Source organism: Phoxinus phoxinus (genome assembly GCF_949152265.1).
Source record: "Phoxinus phoxinus genome assembly, chromosome: 21".
Lineage (NCBI taxonomy): Eukaryota > Metazoa > Chordata > Actinopteri > Cypriniformes > Leuciscidae > Phoxinus > Phoxinus phoxinus.
The window spans coordinates 28,888,120-28,914,739 of record NC_136896.1 but is presented as its reverse complement, the minus strand read 5'-3'; the positions used below and the strand labels follow the sequence as shown (position 1 = coordinate 28,914,739).

Sequence of the window (26,620 nt, the reverse complement as noted above, 5' to 3'; positions counted from 1 at the left end):
GACTCTTCACAAAACACTATTTATGTCTTAATAGGTCAAACTTTTTAAATTCGCGCTTTTAAGTTATCCATTGAGAATCACACTTACAACATGTTGTGTCGCTGTTTAAAATATTTGAAACGCCTTGTGTGTGGCCCAGATATGATGTATCAGGTCAGCAGGAGTGGAAACTACAGGTTTGGTTTGACGAGGGCCAATAGTATCCAAAACATTTGCCATAATGGAAGAGTGAGAAGGAGCCTCACTCTTGAGTATTAAAATGTACATTGAAGAACTACTGTACTTTTGTTTAAAAAGAGAGGTGTACAAATGCATTAATATTTTGATTGCCAATTTTTTTGTTTTAACTATGAACGGGAAAACATTTATTTTTCATAAATATAACAGTTCCCTACCCGTTATAAACATGCAACCCAAGCACAACCCTCGGAAATAAAGTAGAAATTAAGGTAGTTGAGTGAAAGCATCATAGTTTGTTTAATTCATGCTTAGAGAAAGGCACTGAGGCCATGGCAAGAAGATAACATATCCAGTTGACCACATAAACATGCTTTATTTCAACATCCAAAATAATTAAAAACATCTTGAAATACTATACATGTACAAAATAAGTACAGATCCTTTGTTGGAACCATTGGAGGGTTTATTTCTTCCGTGCTCTTTTCTTTTTGCCGCCTCGTTTTTATAAGAAACCTTTCACTGAAAACAAATCAAACAAACTAAAACAAAAATAAAATAAAATAGAAAAAAAGATGTGCATTTCATTTTGAAAGTAGAAATAAAAAATCCGGAAACGGGGGGAGCGGCCTGTACAGACAAAAATAAGACTTCTCTAGAAACTTCAGGAAGGGGAAATGGAAACGAGACGAACTGGCAATCAGTCCATCCACTAAACCCATATCAGATTAAGTGCAAATCCACAGTGACCGACCTATCCAGCTGTTTTATTCTCCTCGTCCGCTGACACTTTGAGAAGAGCAATTGCATCACATTGACATCAAGACATTCGGTTGACATTTAGCACCAAAAAGGCCCTGCAAGTGTCAGTGACAGTATAAGTTTCTCTCAAACACACATACCACAGACAGGACCTGGAGAGGAAGTATAGCACCATTCATACCTGTTACTAATCGTTTACTTCGGCCCTCGGTTCCCCCAAAATCTCCATGCACTCTTTTGTCCTGAGGTAGCCTTTATATCAAGATGGCGTCATACCGTTGACCTAAATCGGTTTTACTTTCAGTTAGAAGGAACAAGACACTTGGCTGTCGTTTGTCATATTTATTCAACACCAGAGAATGGTACATTAGCATTTGCTTGTTTTTCATTGTCCTTGCAGTGGTCAAAAAAGTCGCCAGGTGGCAGTTTTTCTTCGGACTCCAGGGGGCGGGGCGTTTTACAAGTATATATTATTTTCTTGTTGTCAGCTGACGCAAAGTATTCTCATGAAGTGTCCATGATGGTGGTGCAGGCTAATGTAGTGGTCCTCGATTTTGTTTTTAAGAATGTTTCTCAAGATGGGAATCACAACAAGCACCGTCTTCAAGGATTCAGGTTTAAGCACATGGACCGATTGCTGCCGAATTAGAGTTCAGGCTTTTTTTTTTTATGAACAGGAAAAGATTTGTAGATGACTGCTAGAAAAAAAACAGCAAAGTCATGTCCAGATTTTTCTTTTTTACAAGAAGCAGACTGGGCCAACTTCTACACCGAATTCCTGATCGGGAGCACCAATGTCCATAGGAGCGATATCAATGATCGGCAGACGAGATGTTTTCGTTGTCTTGTAGTCGATGACTGTCTTGCCCCATGTGCCAGTGTGTGACTGTGGAGAACAAACAAACAGAAAAGGACAAATTAATTATGATAAGATACTAGAATGCTGCAGGGATGACGTATTTGTGTAGTTTAGCATTTCCTCAATGGGTTTTTTAAAAGGGTTTTTGGTTAAATGCCTGAAATAAGGTCTGTGGTGAACACAAGGTCAGGATATCATCACATTTCATTCTGTGACCATGGGGGTCAGTTTGGTTTGAACTGTGCTGGGGACAGAGACGCATTCGGAAGTGTATTTTCAGAAGTGCTGGTACAATGACGCATACATTTTTTTTCTCTTCCGCGCATGTTTTGAAAGACAATGTCCTGTAGCTTACTAATGTAAATAAATAAAATTGTGATTTATGAAGAAGAAAGCCTTAAGTTTTCAAAAAGCATTAGACATATGACGCACTATTCTGCTTCATACGTTCCTTGTTGACAATATGACATGACGTGGTTTAATGTATAAACAATGATTACCAAATTTCTCTCTCATATTGCTCCTCATAACCACTGAAAACGGTCCAAAAATCAAACCCAAAGTCCAATTATTATGGACGTTATCTGACATTAAGCGTTTCTGCTTCATGTTTTCAGCAGGGCAGCGGAGCAGCTGTGGTTGACTTCTCACGGTTCCCAACCTAGAACGTATCCCAATGTTACAGTTGTGGCAGTGTTATGAACAGAGAAGCGTGTAGCAGAACGGCTAAATTGAGCTAGAGGTTTAAAAAAAAAAAAGACTCGCATCCCCACCGAAATTGACGCCTACAGTATGTGACATAAAATACACCAGTAACACCCCCTTGGGATTTTTATCAAGCTTGAAAAAGGCGGTTGCTAACAAGTGTCTAAATGAGACTACAGAAGTTGTTGGGGGAAATTGTGTTTCAAGATATCATCACATTTCATTCAACCTCACTAATACCCCCCTGGTGATTTTAATAATTATTTTACTTCTCTAACAAGTGGACATTAAACATCATCAGCCGAACACGTAAACTCATCTACTCGCTAGGTGCTTTCACAGCCTCATTATGTTTATAATCACGCACTTGCAAACTATTCCAACTCAAACTTTCAGAGAATTTTTTTTTTTAAATAAAGACCGAGAGTTGTCGAAATCATAACTGTGGTGCATTTAGCTTTTTACTCCTGATTGTATTTAGGCATCAAAATCCATAAAATTGAGTTTATCGTTAGAATCATAATAAACTTGTGTTGGTCACAGAGCTTATTTTCTGCAATCATCCGATTGGATTTTTGTCGAGGGAACCAGGGTGACGCAAACTTATGGGTTGGACTACAAAAACACTCTCTGCACTCATCTCTGCAGTGCTCTGTTTAAGTAACATTATGAAGAAGAAAAGCAAAGGCCATGGCCGTGTTGCTCACCGTGCAGCCATCCTCGCTGACTCTGTATGTAAAGCGGCTGTTGCCCTCGGCTCTGATCTCGATGTCGTTGGAGCCCTGCAGGAGCAGAGCCTTCTTCAGGTTGCCTGTGGCCTCGTCCATGTAGGCGATGCTGTTCTTGCAGTGGTAGGAGATGTTCTGAGAAGCCTCGTTGGACATCAGGCGCATGAAGGTCAGCTGGATGTTCACATCCTCTGGATCAGAGCCATCGCTGCCATACTGGAACTACATAGAGGACATGACAGAACATTATATTCTGTGTTCATCAGCGAAGATCACGACCACTAATGAACATGCTTCTGTTTGCTTCTAGAGAGCATCTTGAGCTTGAGTGGAAGCTAGAACATCTTTTGTACACAATTTCAATGTCAAAAATGTGATTATTTGATTCATGTCTTAGAAATAGAATGCAGAATCTGAAATATTTCTTTAATTTGAAGTAATAACATCAAATATTTCAAATTCTGCACTATTTGAGCAAATAATCAAAATGGTAACTAATCAATTTGAATAAAATTCACAAAATTTCCATTAAAAAGCCTACAACTATTTATTTGTTTGTTATTTATGGTTTGCTGGAACAGGTTTCAGACCTTTGATCCGAAAAAAAAAAAAATGTATATATGCGCACATTAATGTAAAATGTAATATATTTTATAAAATGAAAGAAATACTTTCAATTTTGCAGTATTTCAAATTTTAAAGTAATCAAAATTTTCTATAAATTCACAAAACATTTTTCAAAATTATTATTATTATTTTTTTCATTCACTGTTTCGTATTTGCAATATAAAATGTATTGTAAACAACCTAATGTATTTGATAAATCATCAGCTAAATATTTTTTTTTTAGCTTCTGGTCTTTTCACAGTCTATGTATCTCTGTATATCTTAGTATAAGGTCTTGGCGTACCTGGAAGCCATTGGGCATGGACTCTCCGAACCAAACATGCTTCTTCTCTCTGATGTTCTTGCTAGTGTACCAGTTCTTCATGGGGATGGTGGTCTGAGATGGGCTGACGCAGGTCTCGCCAGTCTCCATGTTGCAGAAGACCTTGATGGCGTCCAGAGGAGAGCCCTGGTTGGGGTCCACCCAGTAAGATCCTTGCAGGAAAAACAGATTTAAGTGAATTTCAGAGCTTCGAAATGCACGACAATTTCAATACACCTGAATTTGATCTACTGCCTTAAAGCTCTTCCATGCTTACCGCTCTTCCATTCAGAATGGGACATCTTCAGGTCACGGCACATGCGGGCAGGGTTGGACTGGGTTCCTTCGGGGCTACGGATGTTCTCAATCTTCTGGCTCAGAGATTTCAGGGTGGTGTCCACATCAGCATCGCGGTCACGAACGCCGGCGTCATCAGCTCTGTAGCCTCCACGCAGTGGATCTGGACCCTTCTCGCCCTGTGGCATGGGAATGAAGGGCTCACCGATGCCAGCAGGTCCAGGAGGACCAGGAGGTCCAGGAGTACCAGGAGCACCCTAATTAAGAGAGAAAATATCACATGAGTACATCCAATTGGATGTTATTTAGATCTGTTGAAGTCCACGCTAAAACAGAGACCACAAAAAAAGCTTGAAAGAGACAATTTAGCAGTAAAATAGTGTTGATTTCAGACTTACAGAGGGTCCCATTTCTCCAGTGCGACCACGGGGTCCAGGAGGTCCAACGGGTCCAGGCATACCATTCATGCCATCCTTACCAGCAGCTCCATTGGAACCAGAAGATCCCTACGGGCAGATGGAAACCGTTCAGAATATTACAATGTGAAATCACTTGTCCTGTGATTTCTCATTTCAGAGCAAAACACACCGAACCATCATACAGATTCAGCCTGTCAACTGCTATTGTATGGTAAAGAGCAGCATGGACATTCTGCCCAGGGTTGCCAAGTTCGGGGTTTTCCCGAAGAATTGGGCTACTTTAAAACTGTTGCAGGGGGTTAATTTCCCCCCCCACCATGGTTCAAATGTTTGACATATTGACTGAATTGTATTTGACTGAAATGCTTGTAGTGAAATATTTCGCATTCTACCAATGATAAGACTGTGCTAGATGAATACTAGAATACAATTTTCAAGTTGAAATTGGGATATAACGCATAACAGTGACTATAACGTGTAGTTTAGCAGTGGGAAAGGCATATGTTGAGTTTTAGTATTTGGATAGGTTTGGTATGGGATATTTTTGATTGGCCTTTGTTTTTGTTAAACAGACCTGGCAACCCTCATTCTGCCTAACATCTAATAGTCTTCCACTTAAGAAGGAAAGCCATATGAGATTTTTACTGCATGAGAGTGAATATAGATGACAAAATGTTTATTTTTCTGTGAACTATTCCTTTATGTCATGTGGTTTAAACCAAAGAAATGTAATTAATTTTTTTGTCTACTACTGTCAATATCACTTTTGTCTTTAACATTTACAAATATTTAAAGCATTATGAGATGAGAACAAAACTGGAACTAAATTGAACTGGATAATAACTCTGGATAATAATGTCTTCTGTAGAGCTTGGAAATTGAAGTCTCTACATTGAAACAATCTGTATCGTATAAAGCGTTATAAAAATAAATAGTTTGACTATCATATAAGTGAAGTCATATCAAATCCATCATATGTGATGTGCTACTTACACGAGGTCCACCAGGGCCAGAGGGTCCGGCGGGTCCTTGGTCACCAGGAGATCCCTAAAAACGTCCAGAAAGCATCAAATATATGAGTCAGTTTTCACTTTAACTTGAGAAATCCACTTCGAGTGGCCTCAGCGGTTCAGATTCAGTGTAACTGTGACATTATGCTCACTTACAGGAGGTCCAGGAACTCCAGCCATTCCAGACAAGCCACGGTGTCCCTTCATGCCTCTCTCTCCAGCCTCACCAGCCTCACCCTTGTCTCCACGAGGACCAGCTGGACCCTGCATGAAGAGAGATGAGAACGATCAGACTGGTGATGACGAATTACAAAACAAAGACTACAAGATGAATAAATGATACACAGGAGAAATTCATACCAGGGAACCACGAGCACCAGCAGGACCGGCAGGACCAGCAGAACCAGCAGGACCCTGGAAGGAAGAGAAAGAAAAAAGAAGAAAAAGTTGAACATCCACAATCATAGCATGATATAATTCAGCATAATATATCAATATGTCATTTAAAAGTTTTTAGTGTTACAGTGCAGAGTTGTTATAGTGAACTAAAAATATAAAACATTACTTGAAATATAATAAAATATCTAATTTCCTTTCAGATTAAGTTAAAGTACTAAAATAACTCCAAAATTACTAAAACTAAATTTAAAATGAAAACAAAATATCATTCAAGACAATAATGAAACCTGTAATTTTGGTATCGATGCATTACTGTATGTGTATTTATTCATTTACTTTTTGTTTACATTTTTCAGAAACAAATGTGGGATATAAAAACGTACCGCCTCTCCACGATCACCGCTCTTTCCGGATGAACCCATGGGACCAGGAGCTCCAGGAGCACCGGGGGCGCCAGGAGGACCAGAGTTGCCAGACTCACCACGGTCTCCCTACGGCAAGCAGAAAAGTGTTTTTTAAACTGGAAGCACCAATTACATATTATGTCATTTATGAACAACTTATATGCATTCATTTATTTCGTATTTCGTACCCAGATAGTGTGACAGTAGGGTGATAATGACTGTATATTACCCTATAACCATTAACCGGTTTTATATATATTTATGTGTTTGTATATACTGTATATATATATTTTATTAAGTGTCTAATGCTATGCATCTAAATAAATGTTCTTATTGTGTTCATGTTGTACTGTATGCTGCTATTGGGGTTGGGATATGGTTAGGTTTAAACGTAGGTTAAGGGGTAGTTAAGATGTATTAATTACATGCAGGTATTTTTAAATATAAGTACATCATAACTACATGTATGTACACAGTAAGTGCATTGTATCGAATGATTAATTTTAATGTTAGTACATAGTAGTTATAAACACTTAATATGAAGTGGGTAGCTTTTCTTCACTAGATAAATGGTCAATAAATATAAATGGTCTTGCGACGAGACAAATAATTTGTTAAAAGTACAAAATACAAATCTTCCAATTAATAGCTTCTGAATTCAAAATAAGGTCATAAAAGCTGCATGCATAATAATTATAAACAAAATAAATAAATAAAATATTTGATAGAATGGCTTGATTGGATAGGATGCCTTTGTAAGAGTGTGTGATAGCGCTTACCTTTGGTCCAGGTGGACCATCACGGCCAGGAGAGCCATCATGTCCAGGATTACCCTGCAGAGAGGAGTGGCATATTGAAAATAACTCCATCACGCTGTACAGAATGTGGCCCTTTTGTTGTCTGACCGGACAAATCTGATTCTATAAATCTATAAAGATTCGCTCACCTCACGTCCAGCCTCACCAGGAGCTCCACCCAGTCCAGGAGGGCCCATCGGTCCAGGAGGTCCACGCTCACCGAGAGGCCCAGAGGGTCCCTGCTTGCCTGGCTCTCCCTGAGGTGATGGGGAGTGGAAGGGATATTATGAAGGTGGGCAAAGTTTACTGCGGTCAAAAACTGCATTTGCAACCCAGTTTAAAACAGAATATTTTCACATGAGAATGAGGGCTTGGATGAATAATTTGCTGAAAGATTATGTATTTTTTATTAACGCACCAAGCGGAATAGGACCAGGAATGCACATTAGAGCAAACAGGGTCCATTTAGATTTTACATTGACTTTATCTATATGAAATCAAATCTGTTGTTTAAGCACTTACAGATGGTCCAGCGAGACCGGAGAAACCTCTCTCTCCTCTTTGTCCAGGAAGACCAACGATACCACGGGATCCAATAACACCAGGTGGTCCAGGAGAACCAGAAGGACCCTGAAGACAGTGGATTCACAAGACTTTAATATTCAGTAATATCATCGATTTGACTGCAACAACACTACAGGATGAGAATTAAATTGAGCTGGATAATGACAATATTGTCTACTGTACAGCTGATTTATAGATGATTTGAATGCGTTTCATAATTGATGGACTCTATCTATCTTGATAGCGACACTATTAGATTCTTCTGTAGCGCTGCGTATAGCTGAATTGAGCTTGTGTAGTGAATGTGACATACATAAGAAGAGTAGTTCTATATTCTACATTTGAGCTTCAGTGTTTTTCCTTTAAATAAATAAACGCACGCATTTGTGTGTTCAGCGTGAGAAGTTGTCTCTTGCAATTTACCGCAATTTTCACAGTTGTTTGATGATGATCTTTTGATGATCATATTTAGAGCTGCTTTACAGCTGAAATTTGATCTGAATTGAATCAACATTGAACCAAATGGAGTGCTATTTTTTTTGTTCAGAGCTGATTTAGAGCTGAAATTGTATTCATTTGCGAACTTTGATTAACTTTCCTGCTTTTTTTTATTTTTTTTTATTGTGAAGCAAACAATACTGTATTGTATATAGCGCTTTACATGTGACTTGACAGCAGAGCAAACTGAAGGTTTCTTTCAACTTAGCATCACAGACTTCCACAAGTGATTTTTTTTGTTTCGGTACGGCATGGTTACAAAAATTCTCAGTCTGTTCTCAGCACGGTTAACTAACCATAAAAAATATTAAACCATAATCCGTACCGGCTGGGCCGGATTGGCATTGAATGGAGCGGCTTGAAACTATGATTACTTACAGCAGGACCATCGGGACCAACGCTACCCCTCTCTCCAGCGGGTCCTGGGGGTCCACCGGCTCCGGCCTCTCCAGGGCGACCAGCGGGTCCTTTCTCACCTCGGGCACCTCTTTGCCCTTCTTTACCTGCACCACCATTTGGGCCAGGGGGTCCAGAAGCACCCTGAGAAAATATGACATGAAATTAAATGATTTGAGGTCAGCCAAAAAACACAGAGCTAAAGAAAAGCTTGTAAACACTGAGTATATGAAGTCAATATATGTTAAGTATTTGTTTAGACCAGAGATTCCCAAACAATTTTGTCAGCCAAACCCATTTTGGCCTAAAATATTTACTTCGAGTATACTTTAAAGTTAATATTTAAATAATTTAACAACACATTCACATGTTAATGTCACTTAACGATCACTTGACACACAAATAAATCATTTAATATTTTTCCCATGAAACCCCAGGTTGGGAAACCCTGGTTTAGACATTGTTTATAATAAACAATACTTACGGATGGACCTGGAGGTCCGACTCTACCAGCAGCACCAGGGAAACCAGTAGCACCCTATTAAAAACAAGGACACTCAGAAACTGTGCTCACTGGCAACAGAAACAAGCTATGCAATATCATATCAGAGCAAAGTATATACACCGGCCACTAAAAAAGTATTGCTACATTTAGTATGACTGTATGTGTATTTAAACAAAATATCAAACCAATTTAAAAATATAAATTTCACAGAAAAGCATGTTAGGGGTTAAATAATGAAATACACATGTGGTTAGAACACCTGTGTGAACTTGAATAGAACTGATTTTAAATCAGATAAGTTTAATATTTTATGCAATGGAAGTTATGCATTTGTGGTCCAAATATGCTTAATTGCTAAAATGTCTTGAGGTCTCTGAATAAATAGCCTCTAAAAGTCCAGAATAGATATGGTTATCTAAAACCATAAAAAATTACTTTGAAATAAAATAAATGTTTACTGTTGTTGTGCTGTCATGTGTGGATGCACCGTAAGGTTTGCTAACTCATTTTGTTGTAAGTTATGCAATGACAATAAAATGGAATAAAAATCTTAAACTTATTTTACTTTGAGCTAGTCGCCAAAGCAACAGTTTAAACTGATGTAATAAAATAACTAGACATAAAAAACAATAAATAAATAAAACCAACAAAATTACCAAAACTGAAAATACATAAAATATAAATAAATACTATATATACAGGAACTATAATAGGATCACAATAATACTTAAATAACACTGATAATAAACAATAAGTTGTTTTAAAAGTATAGAGTCAAGGCTTTGAATTGTGACTAATTTCTAATATCTAATTTCGTAATAAATGGCTGATAGCATTGAATCTTACAGGAGGTCCAGCACCACCGCGAGCACCCTTAGATCCAGTAGCACCAGCAGGTCCCTGTTAAACACAACAACCGATGATAAGGATATTGTATAGGATGTACATCTATTTAAGCACAACACAAAAGTAATGACGTTAAACACCTGTGGGCCGGGGGCTCCGACGGGTCCACCAGGTCCAGGAGCTCCAGCATCTCCCTTGGGTCCGGTGTCACCACTCGATCCCTTAGCACCAGGTTGTCCGTTGCCACCCTGCATTCAGAACAGACACACTTCAGCTCAGTGATTTGAAATACCACAGGGTAAGAACTGATGGACACATGTGGGATGAGACTGTTATACTCACAGGAGGTCCAGCAAAACCAGCAGGTCCAGGGGCACCTCCCTCACCGCGCTCACCCTGGGAAGATACGAGACAAAAATTTTTTAAATGACTTGCAATAAATCACTCACATTTGCTATAATTTAAATGCAATCATGTAAAGCCTGACATATCAATTAATAGTCTGAAAAATCCATTTAAACTAGTGCTGTCAAATCGATTAATCGCATCTAACAATTTAATAAAGTTGTTTACCTAATGTGTGTGTGTGTGTGTGTGTGTGTATATATATATATTATTCAATTTATATGTATTATATATATATATATATATATATATGTCTGTATGTATGTATATGCTGTATATATATATGCATATGTTTATACACGTATATATATGTGTATAGGCTCAATCTGAGCAGAAATATGCAATTTGGTGCATTTGCTGATATTTATATGGCCAAAAAGTAAGATGAAATTATGATAGCTTGCAATATAAATCAATGAGATCTTTATAAATGTATCAGACTACTTACATGAAATGCATATAAATCACTCTATATCTCCCAATAATATGTCTTTGTAAGATGATAGTTTTAGAATTTAGCTAAAAGGCCTTTTACTTGATAGAAACCATCAATCAGATGACATAAGGCATGTAATAGATTGTGCAAAAGATTTTGAACATGATTTAGAGGCCTTAAAAATGTACAGAGATTTTAGAGTTATAAATAAGTGCAGTTACAGATCAAAAATTGTGTGTGCAATTGCATGCAATTTAGCATTATTTTATGTTGTTTATGTCCATGTTTCATGAGGTTTTCAGGAGCATGCTAATAACTTACAGGGGCACCACGAGGGCCAGACATTCCTGGAGGTCCAATAGCACCAGCCTCTCCCTAAAACACAACCACCAGACGAGAATCATATACAATGCTGAAAAAATTATTTGGAGCTTTACGATAGGAATGTACATCTTTCAATGCTAATTATCTAAATGATTCATATCTCTTTACCTTCTCACCAGGAGCACCACTGGGTCCAGAGGGTCCAATAGGGCCGGTCATACCGCGAATGCCATCCTTGCCAGGACCCCCATCAGGGCCCTTGGGACCGCCATCACCCTAAAGAAGAAGGACAACTGTTGTGAGTTGTCCACCCTAATCACCACTACACTGTACAGTTGCTGTCAATATAATTTTGATTTCACAAGTCACTATACCCTTGTGAAAAAAAAGCATGCTTAATTGTATTTAATATGCACTTGTAGTGCACTTTAAATCTTAAAAGCATATTTTAAAAATATTGTCCTTGCATATAATTATGCATATAATTATAAGGCAAAAAAAAAAGAGTACAATTTCATGACTATGCTTCTTAACACACTTAAGTGCATTTTTAAAAAGTGCATTATATCATTATTTAAATCATTATGTTTTAATAATATTTTGTCATGCTTTAAAGAAGCACACTTATGTTGGTGTGTTGACTAAAGCACACGTAAAGTACTTGATTATAATTTAAACTGTAGTGTGTTATTTGAGATTACACTTAAAGTTAATATATTTTAAATGTTTTAAATCGCAACTTCATTGAAAATGTGCAATTGCATACATCTAAATACATGACAAACAAGTTTCAATAGAAATTACATTAAAGTATATTTTAGTTGATCATAAATGCATCAGTCCATTCAGCACTTTAACCATATTTCAAAGACAAAAGAAATAATAATGAATTTGCATATAAAGATGTATTTAAGTCCTACTGTACTTAAGTGGGTCAAAAAAGCTGTTCAACTAACCGCATTTAACATATATTTAAACTATAATACATTTATCTAATTGCAAATAACATGCAAATATACACACACTTAAGTATGTTCGGTTACACTTTATTTTAAGGTGTCCGTGTTACAGTAATTATACATTCAAGCACTGAGTAATAATAATGAACTACATGTACTATAGGGTTAAGGTTAGGTTTAGGGTAATTAAGCACAATTTATAGTTACTACTATAGTAACTACATGTAATGTGTAAATAAGACACTGTAAAATAAAGTTTTACCATAAATATATATGACTTACTCTGTCTCCTCTGGCTCCAGGCATGCCTCCAGTACCACGCTCTCCAGGCATTCCCTGCATCCCTGCAGGACCAACTCCACCAGGAGCTCCAGCAGCACCAGGCTCTCCCTAAACACACACACACACACACACACAAGGAGAGAGAATTCAATTATTTCTCAAATATCACTATTCTGAGTTCTATTCTAATTCTATCCAACTGGGAGTCTTACCTTAGCACCATCGTTACCGGGAGAACCAGGGGATCCACGGGCACCGGTAGAGCCGGCAGGTCCAGGGCCACCGCGCTCACCAGGGAAACCTCGGTCACCCTGCGTAAGTATAATTAAATATATCTGTAAATATCATTTTGTGTATTTCATCCCAGCTGACTAACAGAAACGCTGTGCTAGAGCCGTGAGGTGAGCGGGAAGAGGAAAAAGCACCATATTGTTAAATTACTGTTAGAAAAGAATAAAAAAATACATTTATTGAGGTGTATAATTTTTTTAATACATTAATATACAAAAAATACATTTACTGATGCTTATATATATATATATGCAAGCATAATAGTAGTAATAGTAATAGTGAAAATAAGGTCGAAATAGAAGTCAGATTGTTCTTATAGTTTAATAGGTGCAATTGAGCTTGGGTGAGTATTAATAATTGATATATATTTCTATTTAGAAAGAGATACTCACTCTTGGACCAGAAGGACCAGAAGGACCACCTTCACCAGGAGCGCCCTGTTGAACAGTGAGCATTATAAATAACACTGAACAAAAATACTGCACTCCTTTATAACCAACATATTTGTGATTGCATAGCATAAAGAAAGAAAGTAAGGGCAACATATCATCTTGTGTTTATAATTTGTTTGATTACTGTAACCTAAATTTAAATTAAAAAAAGCACAACATAAAATACATACACACAATTATGCCCAAGTGACCACACGTACCTGATCGCCAGGTTTACCAGTCTCACCAGTGGCACCCTGTGTACCTGGCAGACCCTGTAAGAGAATAAACATGGATTGCTTAATTTCCATCAAACGACTAAATTAGCTACTAATCTTACCAGTCTGACCAGTAAACGTATTTTCTTCTAAATTACACTCAAAGTGAACATAAAAAGGGTGTTCAAGCGTACCTGGAACCCGGGAGGACCAGCAGATCCCGGTTCTCCCTTCTCTCCGGATGGTCCCTATGAGATCATGGACCAGTGAGAAAGTTAGTGCAGAAACGGAAACGGTTCACATTGCCATGCCAGTTTTTTTATCATATCAAATTGAAGAGGTTTAAGCACACATACAGCAGGTCCAGGAGAACCAGGAGCACCAATATCACCATCTTTGCCAGGAGCGCCCTATAAAACACAGAAACATCATAATGCACCTGCTCAGACATGATTCAAGCTACTGTCCGGAGATTAAGAGTTTCCCAGACTTGGCTAAGTGTTTGCTTAAGGCTGCATAAAGCTCAGAAAATACTACAAATCTGTGTGATTCAGTACGTACCAAAGAACCAGGGGGTCCAGCAACACCTCTCTCACCAGCCTTACCAGCCTCACCCTAAGAGAAACAAATCAACGTATTAAAAATGCCATTGAGCAGTTTGTAAATCTGATATTCATAAAGGAATCTTTTAATTTTACAAGAGAGTAAGAAATAAACCCTGTAAACCTGACATATCAAATAATATTCAGAAAAGGAACAGTCTATTGAAGCTTTAGACAATATATACTGTATAAACAAAAGTGTTTTTGTTGAGTTATATTTATACATCAGGCTTTTATGGATCATATAGTATGATATAGTGAGAATATGAAGCTCATACTTGAGAGAAAAAACACCTCAGACCCAAACTGAGCAAAATTATGAAGTTTGGTTCAGATGCTGATATTCGATAACATATATGATAGCTTGTAAATCAAATACTACTTACAGACTACTTACATAAAATGCATGAAAAATATCAGTCATAACTCTATGTCTTCCAATAATATGATATTTAAAAGCTCTGTAGTTTTAAAACATATAATTCAATACAATTCGATGCATCAAAAGACGATGGATCATATTTGATATTCCCATTTGAACTTGATTTTTCTAAAAAGTGATGTATGGATAAGTAAATCTAAGTTGCTTCAGTCCAGTGAATGTTCATCTTTAAATATTAAAAAAGGCTTAAACTATCAATCAGACGACAGAAGGCATGTAGTAGATTGTGTTCAACAGGTTTTTCAGCAAAGTGTTGATCATGTTGATAATTTAGAGGACATGATACAGGGTTAATGCGTTCTTTAGAGAAGGTTTGGTTTTGATCAAGATAAAGCTATTTAAATGTATAATTTATATATATTTTTTGCAGTAACTTACATCAGTTCCTTTGGGACCAGGGAATCCCATCACACCAGGTGCACCACGAGATCCAGAAGGTCCTGGAGGTCCGGGTCGGCCATCTTGTCCAGAAGCACCCTACGGGTTCACGCAAACATTACTTTAAATACGTAGTGTCTCATAAGAGTCTTATATTGCATACAAACAAAAACGGGGAATTATAATGTGTATATATATATGCTTACAGAAGGTCCAGCTTTGCCATCAGGGCCAGGGCTTCCAGGGGCACCAGTCATACCCTACAACAAGCATCGGGTTAGGTGAAAATACAGACTATTTATACTACTAATATGGTTTTACATAACATTAAAGAGCCTAATTCTCACCTTTGATCCAGGCAATCCTGGCTCTCCTGGGCGACCAGACTCTCCAGTGGATCCTTGAGCTCCCAATGGTCCATTAGCTCCACGCTCACCAGGGGAACCCTATGATTTAAATGGCCACTTTTAGTATTTCAGCAACAGCAATCTTCTTCAGGACCCTGGACAGCACCATCTCAATGCATTACACTGCATTACAGTGAGCAGTCAGGACTAGATTGAGTGCCGTGCTGTTAATTAATACATTAAACCCTTCAAAATCTCTCTAGTTTAATAGCAGATGAAAATTTTAGATTTGAATGTTGATATATGGGTTAAACTACACTGAACAGAACGATGTAAACCTGACGTATACTCTTATGTAATTTCAGTCCTATTAAATAATATCTTTAATAACTTTTAATAACTTAAAATCAGTTTGTTGCCCCGTGCACTACTGTCAAAAGTTTGGAATCATCAAGATTTATTATTGTTTTTGAAAGAAGTCTCTTCTGTTGACCTACGTAGTCTGCATTTATTTGATTAAAAAATACAGTAAAAACAATAATAATGTGAAATATTATTAGAATATGTTTTCTATTTTAAGATGGAATTTATTCCTGTGATGGCATTAATATTTTTGTGGAAACCCTTTTTAGGATTCTTTGATGAATAGAAAGTTTAAAAGAGCAGCATTTATTTGAAATTGAAATCTTTTGTAACATTATACATTTCTTTACTGTCACTTTTGCTCTATTTAATGTGTCCGTGCTGGATAAAATTATTAATATAATTTTTTTTTTTAAATCTTACCCCAAGGTTTCCACAAAAATATGAAGCAGCACAACTGTTTTCAACATTGATATTAATCAGAAATGTTTCTTGAGCAGCAAATCATCATATTAGAATGATTTCTGAAGGATCATGTGACACTGGAGAGTAATGATGCTCAAAATTCAGCTTTGATCACAGGACTAAATTACATTTCAAAATATATTAAAATAGAAAACAGTTCTTTTAAACATTTTACATTTAAAAAAAATTTTTTAATTAAATAAATGCAGCCTTAATGATTCCAAGCTTTGGACTGGTAGTGTAAAGCACATTTTAAGGTTACCAGATGAAACATTCACTAAAGTGTTCAGAGATTTGGGCTGGATTTGTGAGCTGAATAATCTTACCCCGGGTCCAGGCGCTCCATCACTGCCAGGCAGACCGCGGTTCCCAGGGGCACCCTTTTGAAAGAAAAAAGACAAAAGTTGAGAAACAAACAAGCAAAAAAAAAGCATGCTGGAATCGAACCGTCACAGTTTTGGTAAGGTTAACCTACACGGGCTCCAGGGGGTCCGATAGGTCCGGCACCACCAGGCTCACCACGAGCTCCTCTCTTTCCTTCCTCACCAGAAGGTCCGGAGAGACCTTGGAGTCCAACTGGGCCCTACGACAGAGAATAGCCACTGTTACTATTACAGTTTTCTGTAATATTTTAGGAAGTTATCTATGCTTCAAAGCTACTTACAGGTTCTCCCTTAGGACCGCCATCTCCCTTAGGGCCTTGGAGACCGGGATCACCCTGGAATCAGAGCATGAGATGTGAGATATCTGATCTCAGCCCACTATGCTTTTATTCTGCATCCAACGCAACTTAATGTACATTTATAAGACAGGAAAGAGGTTAAGTGCCTAGCTCAAGGGCACAGATAGTGTTATTTTCTAATCAGATCTAAAACATCTAAAGGCTGGAATACACCACACAACATATTTAATTATGCTATAACTAGTAGTAAAGAGGAAAAGATTATGATCGGTTAATGTGCCGCTTGAACTGAGACGGCTAAAGCGATCTGTCACAGCACATTAAAGAGTCGGAAAGATGTATTTATTGTTTGAATTTCATAATACAACTGGCAGAATCAGAAAGCTTCACAACAAAAGTAACAAAGCACAAAGCTTATTGCGATTTATATGATGGGAGGCACTACAAATAATGTTTTGTTCAATACAGCATAGACTAAAAGATTGATTCTTTGGATTTAAGAATCGATATTGGTTCATCAAAATGAGAATCGATTAAAATCGGGAAATCGATATTTTCAATCTAGCCCTATAATGCGTGTTCTAAAATCGACTTAAAATATCAAATATAAATGGATGAAATCACAGCCTAAAGCTAAACAAATAAAACACAGAGCCTGTACCCATCATACATTGCTGTGTCAATTCTGACTGCCAATAATCTGCTGACTGGCTTTGATTTTCGGATAATAGCATCTACTGATCAGACTGCAAACCGGAGCGAATCTGTGTAGTATCTGCCGTAAGTCACACCTCCTGTAATATCAGTTTCAAAACTAAAGATAGCACATCTGCAATCCTGAAAGCACTGAAACATTACTATACTGTTCATGCATTCTTAATAAAATGCAGTATACATACATTGTTTCCCTTGGGGCCAGGAGCACCAGAAGGGCCAGAGGGTCCAGCTGGTCCACGGGAACCTGGGAAACCAGGAGCGCCAGCAATACCAGCAGAACCCTACAAAACATCATTGCAAATCATCGTTCCGTTTTGCCATGAAGAGGGCAACAGCATAAATAAAAGATAAAGACAGATTGGTGTGGGATATTCTATATTACATATAAATACTTACAGGAGACCCTTTGCCACCAGGACCACCATCACTACCAGGAGCTCCCTGTGCAGAAAAAAAGCCATGTTCATCTTATTCTCCACACCATTAAATTACCTTGTTTAAATTCATTTAAATCATACTCCAATCACACTTTGTTTTGTAGATAATTTCAGCTTTTGGTGGGTGCATTTTTCATACATTTTACACAAGATCATTTTTATCCATTGATATCTTAAACTTACGGAGCCACTAAAGGGACATGGTGATGAAAAAAATATGAGATGGGAGGAAAAAAACATATTTCAATGCTTTTGCGTATCCTTGCAAAAGTTTTGTGTTCACCTGAGAAACTTTGCATTCAAACTCAAAAGTTTGAAAAGTTTCTCAAAAGCATTGACATATATAAATGTCCTCCCATTTCATATTATTTCCATCACTATGTCCCTTAAGGGGCTCCGTACAATCTCTCAAGTCAAATTTATTTGTATTTCAAATACACATTGTTTCAAACCATTTGTACAGAAAATTATTTTAGTGATAAATGTTGCATCTTCGTGTCTTATTTAGCAAATAATATAATTTGAATCTACAACTTTACAACTGTAATTTAAACGTACCACTATTCTGTTGCTACAATGCAAGCAAATTTCCTTTTGAAATGTAGTTTATTAAAATCTTTCTAGCAAACACACAGTGGTGTTTTGTGATGCACATACTCACAGCAGGACCGGCGGCACCAGCGGGTCCAGGGTTACCAGGCTCACCACGGGCTCCCTGGGGTCCCTCTGAACCACGGCCTCCAGCAGCGCCAGTTTCTCCCTACAGAAGCGGAAAAAGAAGATGAAAAAACTGTGAATTGTCAGTTTATTTATAGGAGGGTGACTCCCACGGGTATTTCCATTTATTCATTTAGTAGACACTTATATCCAAAGAATATTTTATTGGTATATATTGTACATGCAACAACAGGGTCAAGAAACAATCAATTAGAATTAGGAAGTACTTATAGCTTGTTTAATAATTTTTGCTTTGCTTTAATGATCTGTTGGCAGCTGTACCAATCCATGACCATAAACACATTAGGGTTAGGGTTAGGTTTAATCTTAGGGTTAACTTAGATGAATTGTTATGTACAATGTACTTATTCAGTTCATGTTGTATTGCAAATGTACTTGTACTTACTATAGGGTTAGGGTTAGGGTTAGCTGCATGCAATTATGCGTAACTTAGTGTTATTACTACAATAAGTACATGTAACTAGGTCAATAAAGTGTTACCCAAAACAATTTTGCTGCTTTTGAGGTGGCATATGGGTGACAGGTTTAGTGGTATGTGTAGGTTTAAGGGTTGGTTAAGGTGTAATTGAAGGTAATTATACTGTAGATGTAATGGTTACACTTTATTTTACGGTGTCATTGTTACAGTGCAATTACATATTTAAGTACTGAGTAATATTAATTAAGTGCATGTACTTACCATACGGTTAGGGTAGGATTAGGGTTTGGTTGAGGGTTAGTTGCATGTAATTATGCATAATTAACTGTTAATACTATTGTAAGTACATGTAACATTGTAACAAGGACACTGTAAAATAAAGTGTTACCGATGTAACTACAGAAATTAATTACTTCATTTGGTATTTTTAAATTTAAGTACACTGTAAAAACATGTATGCACACAATAAGTGCACTGTCTCAAACAATTAATTTAAATGTTAGTACAGAGTAGACACTTCAATAATGAAGTGGGTCCATCATTTGTAGTTTGTACCATACCTTAGCACCAGCACCACCAGGGAAACCAGGAGCACCAGCAGGGCCGGTGGGTCCCTAATGTAGCAGAAAAATAATATTAAGTGAATTAAACACACTATAATACATCAAAATGATTCATTCGACTCATCCTGCTTTGATCACTGTAGAAGGTGTAACAATATGTTGTAGTTCTAATAACTAAACTATTATTGACATCATGATTACTTGAAACATTCCTCCAAATCAACATCTTAAAAAATGAGTCCTTTGAACATTCATTTGTATTTAGTATCAGTAAAGATAGAGTATTGTGATACTTGTATTCTTCTTCTAGTAAATACCTGCTGTATTACCAGAATATTGCTCTTAAGAGACTTACGGGAGGTCCGGCACCGCCAGTGTTGCCATCATTACCGCGAGCACCCTGCAGAAAACAAAAAGAAACAAACAAAAAGATTACAATCGTTCATCTTTATGAACCAATAATGACACTGAATGATGGCCTTGAACCCTGCCTGAAGCCTTTGAAAAAGCCCAAAAGATCAACAACTCTGTACACATGAGAGCATTTAATCTTCGTGATAGATTTCAATTAGTTTGGATTATCTTAGACTTGTGGTGCATTCTCATTTTGACATTTATAAATGGTTGCTCATGGCGAATCAAGAGTCAAGAGTTGATTTCCATTGAGTTGAATTGAATAAGAGTTGAACTGCATTGTATAAGCTGAACAGTATATTAGATTTGTAAAAAAAAATGTGTACAAACTCAGTAGAGGTGAATATGTAATACTCTGTTGACTGTACAGTACAAATGAAGGATGGTTTTCACAGAGGCAATAATGCATGGATGTGACACTTACAGAAGGGCCAGGAGGACCAGGGCGACCTCTCTCACCGGGCAGACCACGAGCACCCTGGAAGAAGCAGATGGAAGAGGAAATGTGAGAAGAATGGCATCATTTTGAAGACGTTAATGGACTTATCTCTAATCACTCACCATGGTTCCAGGAGTGCCATTCTCACCAGAAGAACCAGCCTCTCCCTGTAATCAGAGAGGAGACACAATCAACAGAGAATCAACATTATATCAGCACATCTGTAAAGGCAAACTAGCATGCGTGTTCACAGACTGAATCTGATATCTGCATGTTTACAAGAGCATACGATTGAACGAATATCTAACCTTGGGTCCAGCAATGCCAGCGTCTCCCTTAGCTCCATCTAGACCAGGGAAACCCTGTAAGAGGCGACAGAAAACATTGCATTGTTACTTCACTATTGTTAGTTTAAGCTCATTTGGATAAAAGCGTCTGCTAATGATTAAATGTAAATGTAATGTATATCTAGAAATATATATTGCAAAACACAAAAGTGAAAAACACATATGGTGGCCAATATTAATGGATAAACAGATAAACATATGTAGTATGCAATATGTAATAAAATATAATTTCATTTGATATAATAATGAATCAAATGTAATAAAACGTGTGCATTAATCTATCTATTTTCTATAAATCTCTTTATATCTATATATCTATATGGTTACACTTTAGTTTAGGGGCAAATTATTGGGTGATTAGAATATGGTAATGCAGAATAAGGCATTAATATGTGCTTTATAAGTACTAATAATCAGCCAATATCCTAGTGATATGCATGCTAATAAACAACTAGTTAATAGTGAGAATTGGACCCTAATCTAAAGTGTCACCTTAAACATGAATAAATAATGAAACAATTTAAAACTCCAGTAAAAAGATGGGGTCATACTCACTCTGTGTCCCTTAATGCCAGGGAGTCCAGGGGTTCCTGGGAATCCACGAGCACCCTGTGAAATACGCAAGAGAATATAATCATGACGAAAGTTTGAATCTCTTTCCACCGAGTTTGATTATTTGACTAATCAGACATAATGAGCATTTCAAATGTTTTGATTCCAGTGAGCATTCTTACACTCTAGCTCAATACTTCATAAGTTGACCATGTCTGAAACATGGCAGTAATGTGTGTGTGTGTAAATGAGGAAAGCATGTGTGAGCACCTGAGGCCCAGAAGGTCCACGCTCACCAGGACGACCTGCTTTGCCAGCTTCACCCTGAGGAAGAGCAGAAGACAGATGAGAAGAGACTTAAAGGCCTGTGCTGTATTATTATCTGAGTTTGGCTCGTCTGACGGTCTGCTTCAGAGGCGATTGGATGAAGTGAGGAAAAAGAAAACTCACATCCTCTCCGTTCTTTCCAGGAGGACCGGGAGCACCGCGAGAACCCATTGGACCCTGCAGGCAACAACAGCAGAAGAATAATGTTCACAAGCCGCTGGTAAAACATGCATGTTTTGTAAAATGTGAAAACTTTTTTTTCAGTAAATCTGACACTAAAATTCAGAAACAAGTGAAAGATACTCACAGGAGAACCAGGCTCTCCAGACTCACCCGCGGGGCCGGTGAATCCCTGAGGGCCCTGTGTAAAATACACACCAGTACAGTTATATATCAGACGGGAGATACTAATGAGGTTTATAGTTCGCTTTACTGACAATACTCAGGACTTCAATGTTAGAACTAAAAAATAAAAAACAGACTAGCAGATTTATTTGTTCTAAGAAAACAACAACATTTTGTAGTGTAACACTAGAAATATAGACTTACAGGGGAACCTGCAGATCCAGGGGGGCCACGAGCACCTCTGGGGCCCTATAAGAGAGAAAACAACATTTTAAATAGAGATAATATTAATACAAAAATAATGTAATATCATGTACATTTTTGTAATGTGGAAGGCAGTGCAAAGGGAGTCCTCTGAAAGCCGAAATCTAGAAAGCGGGGTGGCCGATTACAGATACAATGCAGGTATATGCACATTAAAAGTTAATTATGATAAAGAGACGCACACTAAAGTGCTGAATATCCATAAGACTGTGAATCACTGTGTAAAAGTGATTAGTGATGCATTTCTGTGTGAGATCCTGAAGGAAAGGAGGAAGAGTGGGAAAAGAGAAGCTGACGTACTGGTGGTCCGGGCATGGGAGGGCCGCCGCTGGATTTCTCACTGCCATAAGCCATCTGGGAAAGGAAAGACTGTAGGGAACAAAGAAAATGAATGAGTGAGGGTTCGCTGAGCAGAGCTTTGTTGGTTTCAATATGCAAGTTTAAGATTTGTGCTCCAGTGGGTATCATTTCGTCCTTTACTACTGTACTACTAAAGGATAGTTTTCCTTTTAATGTCAGAATATTGTAAATGCTATACAAAAATCACCTATCTGACATACCTCAGCTATGTCAAACCATATTTTGCTTTTATAGAGTGCATCGTGTGCTTTTATTCCTGTCGACCCAGAATCCATAATGGTGAGAATGATGGGAGCTGTTCACATAGTTGGTACTGAACTACAGAATCACAGAAGCTTCATGCACTTTTAAAAACGTATTATTTATATGATTTGTTTTTGAATGCCAAAGAAAATAATCTCTCGGGTAGCAGAACGCAACATGAAGATCACTACGAGATTTGTGTTTTTGAATACGGGCCAACACGACAAGAAGATTCTCTCAAACTTAATCATAACGATGCTGACGCAACTAAAGCAGAGTCACAGTTTTACAATGTAAAAAAATGTAGTTGCTTACTCCGCCGCCGAGGCCAGCGGTTCCAGGAGGACCAGGAAGTCCAGGGAGTCCGTTCTCTCCGGGAGTCCCATCTCTGCCAGGAGGCCCTGGAGGACCCTGAGACACAGACACAATCAGAACAACGACACATCAGCAAAGCTGCACAACTTCAGCCAACTCTTAGTTCAGTGCTGCTGTGATGCGATACAAGTGATCATCCGTTTAATCCTTTTCGCCTGCCTATATATTTCTTAAGAAAAACGGAACATTATGCATGTAAAATATCATATAAAAACTGAACTAAACTAAACAAATGCCTAATCTCTCATGCTATGGAGGTCAAAGGTCAGCGAGACAAGTAGAGGTCAGCAGGTTAAAAGCCTCAAATGCCCCAATTCTTTGCATTTGCAGCAGATTTTCACATCAATACAAACTTTTTTGTCTCATAGAGACTTTGTACTCTTGCAAACAAATGTACAATTGGTATTTTTTTAGTTGTTCTAGTAGAACCCAGATTGTTCAAACAATATAAATATAAATGCATTATTATAATGATAATGATTTAGTGTTTAAAAACAAATACTCTACTCACTGGGTCTCCGTTTGGACCGAGAGGACCCTAAAAAAAATGAAAAAATGATTGTGTTACAAATGTTATGACACTTTATAGTGGTGTATGCTGTAAATATAACATAAAGAGGTCTTTTACACACACACACACACACACACACACACACACACACACACACACACACACACACACACACACACACACACACACACACACACACACACACACACACACACACACACACACACACACACACACACACACACACATAATGATGAAAAATCCAAATAAATTCCCACTAACCACGGGACCAACAACTGGAGGCTCAGGACCTGCAGTTTCTTCTTCTATGGAATAAAATATAAAAAATATTTCAGAACTGTGCCACCTTAAATCAGCTCAAGTAAAGATATAGATAAGCTCAGAGGACTGGGGATACTTTCATTAATAAGATTACCAAACATTATTACTTAATTTGATGCTTAAGAGATCAGTAGATAATGTACATTAAAATAGTTACAAACATCATTAAACTTTGCATATTTGAATGCACAGGAACAATTAATCTACTATGCATTATGTACTGTTCACAAGAGTACCAAAAAAAAGTCAAAAGCCAAAAGGCAATGTAAACTACAAGCAAAAACATCCTTAATCCCTCAGTCCCATGTGCACGCATCAGTGAGAGAGAATCCAGTGTTGTGTTTGCGCTCCACAGGTCTCCGACATGATGACAGGCCAATGAAAGATATTCCCCAGAGCGTGTGGTTGAGTGTTTGCACACTCGAGGGCGACAGAGCTAGTGTGACCGCAAGGTGCGTGTGACTGGGGCAAAAGGTGGAGGTGAGTGTACCGTCGGGGCAGATGGGGCAGCATTCTCCATCGGGAATCTCTGGATTGGCACAGTCTGATGTATCCTCGCAGATCACCTCGTCGCACATGATGGTCCCGCTGTCGCAGACGCAGATTTGGCAGGGCTCAGGTTTCCATACATCCTTGTCGTTGTAATTCTGACCTTCCAATGTACAGCTACCGAACGAGCCTGTAAAGGACAACAGCTTTGAATTAGCACAGTACAGAATTGTCAATCACATTCGCAATTCAGCAAACTACGGTAGGAATAATTTGAAGGGCCAACAGATCCAGGGGGGGTCATAACCATTTTTTTTTTTTTTTTTAAGGATCAAGAGCACCAAAATCCACTAAAAGTAGTTTAACTGAAACTTCAATTTAACGGTTTTCAGGTTTAAATGAACGAAAATATACACTTTTGTGTTACTTTCAAGAGAACAAATATGACATTTATAATCTGAAGGCACAAGACAGAGTCTCACTCTTGCATATGCAGAGTCTCCAAACTAAACAGTGATGATATTCATACGTATATAGAGCTAGTGAGACGCCATGTTGATCATTTTCATTATTATTATTTTAAAAGAAAGGAAGGAAATTAAGGTAAAATGGCCTAATGGGGCGTGGTGCACAATGATGGATAGGCCTGCACCCCCCTCGTCGTGTTTCAGACCTGTGCAGTATTAAAATCCGCCGCATGGTGGCGCCAAAGCCTTGTAAACCACCGTCACGCCCCGCTCATTCCCAAACGATGAAGTGAACACCACAGTTTTTCTTCTATCAAATATAAAACGCTTCTTTGTCGTTCCAAAACGCTGAATTGTATATCTATCGTTACACTTCAGCTGCTGTGTAGGTTAAAAACGTCAATTTTACGAGAGACGGGCGCACCTAGTCTGTCAAGAGACAGTGTAATCCAGAGATAATCGGTAATATCCCGTTATAAAACGATAAAAAAGCATGACAGAATACAAACAGGCGTAAGAATGAGAGGATATATGACATTAAATGCACTCTCTCGACTCGTTCTCTCCCTTCTCTCATCCGTGTCGCGTTTTTCCTTCAGCGCATCCTTCGCTCGAGGACATCACATAGTGATGGGACATGTAAGTGCACGCGCGCAGCAAACAAGCGCTCGAGGAAGGAACACAATTCCGCGTGCACTGCCAAGATGGGAAAAAGTATAATTTCTAGAAGATAAAAATGTCGATGAGAATAAAATGGTAGTTTTCCCCCCTTCCTCGAGACATTTCCAAGAAGTTTTAGATTTGCAGGTCACTTGCAACAAGCTGAAAATTCCCCCTCTTGAGTTCTCCAATCTCTTCTGTCAAGCATCTTTGCAAAAGCAGGAGTAAAAATCATATACTCACTATCGTCCTCTTCTTGTCCTCTCACCACAAGGACCGCTGCGGCGAGCAGCAGCCCTAACCGGATATCCACAAAGCTGAACATGTCTAAATATTAGACATGTAGACTCTTTGAGGCAAGGGGAATCCTGTTTTGTCCTCAGTCATACACGTAGGGTCCGGTCTGTGTAACTCCAATCCAGACCCTAACAGAAACTCCCTACTGCAAACAAATGTTTGACCCTGGCTTTTATATGCCAAAGTTTTGGGGAGGTGCTGAGTGCGCAAGATATCTGCTACATGTTCAAGTCAAAGCGAGTCCCTCCTTCAGCCAAGATTAAGGGCCGCCTTAAAACATGTCAAACTATTCCGAGTCCTCATTACAACGTGGACATTTTGAAACATGGAGAAGTGTGTCAGGGATTCTGGATATATCATGCTGGAAAAAAAGATAAAGGGATCAAATCGTCTTCT

At 38.1% G+C, this 26,620-nt stretch overlaps 1 protein-coding gene across 1 annotated transcript; it reads right to left on the bottom strand.

Moving 5' to 3' along the window:
* Positions 1 to 453: 453 nt before the first annotated feature.
* On the bottom strand, positions 454 to 26,413 carry col1a1b (collagen, type I, alpha 1b). The gene is made up of 51 exons (XM_079595001.1): positions 26,171 to 26,413; positions 24,802 to 24,990; positions 24,252 to 24,295; positions 23,970 to 23,996; positions 23,399 to 23,494; positions 22,781 to 22,849; positions 22,421 to 22,465; positions 22,179 to 22,232; positions 21,995 to 22,048; positions 21,815 to 21,868; positions 21,548 to 21,601; positions 20,954 to 21,007; positions 20,768 to 20,812; positions 20,631 to 20,684; positions 20,148 to 20,192; positions 19,790 to 19,843; positions 18,735 to 18,833; positions 18,033 to 18,077; positions 17,819 to 17,917; positions 16,902 to 16,955; positions 16,713 to 16,820; positions 16,564 to 16,617; positions 15,410 to 15,508; positions 15,269 to 15,322; positions 15,063 to 15,161; positions 14,202 to 14,255; positions 13,997 to 14,050; positions 13,835 to 13,888; positions 13,644 to 13,697; positions 13,384 to 13,428; positions 12,913 to 13,011; positions 12,701 to 12,808; positions 11,628 to 11,735; positions 11,457 to 11,510; positions 10,637 to 10,690; positions 10,435 to 10,542; positions 10,295 to 10,348; positions 9,428 to 9,481; positions 8,926 to 9,087; positions 8,008 to 8,115; positions 7,635 to 7,742; positions 7,468 to 7,521; positions 6,668 to 6,775; positions 6,246 to 6,299; positions 6,042 to 6,149; positions 5,869 to 5,922; positions 4,855 to 4,962; positions 4,437 to 4,713; positions 4,142 to 4,332; positions 3,211 to 3,453; positions 454 to 1,825 (listed from the first exon to the last, which is right to left on the bottom strand). The coding sequence occupies exons 1-51, from the start codon at positions 26,250 to 26,252 to the stop codon at positions 1,679 to 1,681; spliced, it is 4,353 nt and encodes a 1,450-aa protein (XP_079451127.1). The 5' UTR covers positions 26,253 to 26,413; the 3' UTR covers positions 454 to 1,678.
* Positions 26,414 to 26,620: the final 207 nt, after the last annotated feature.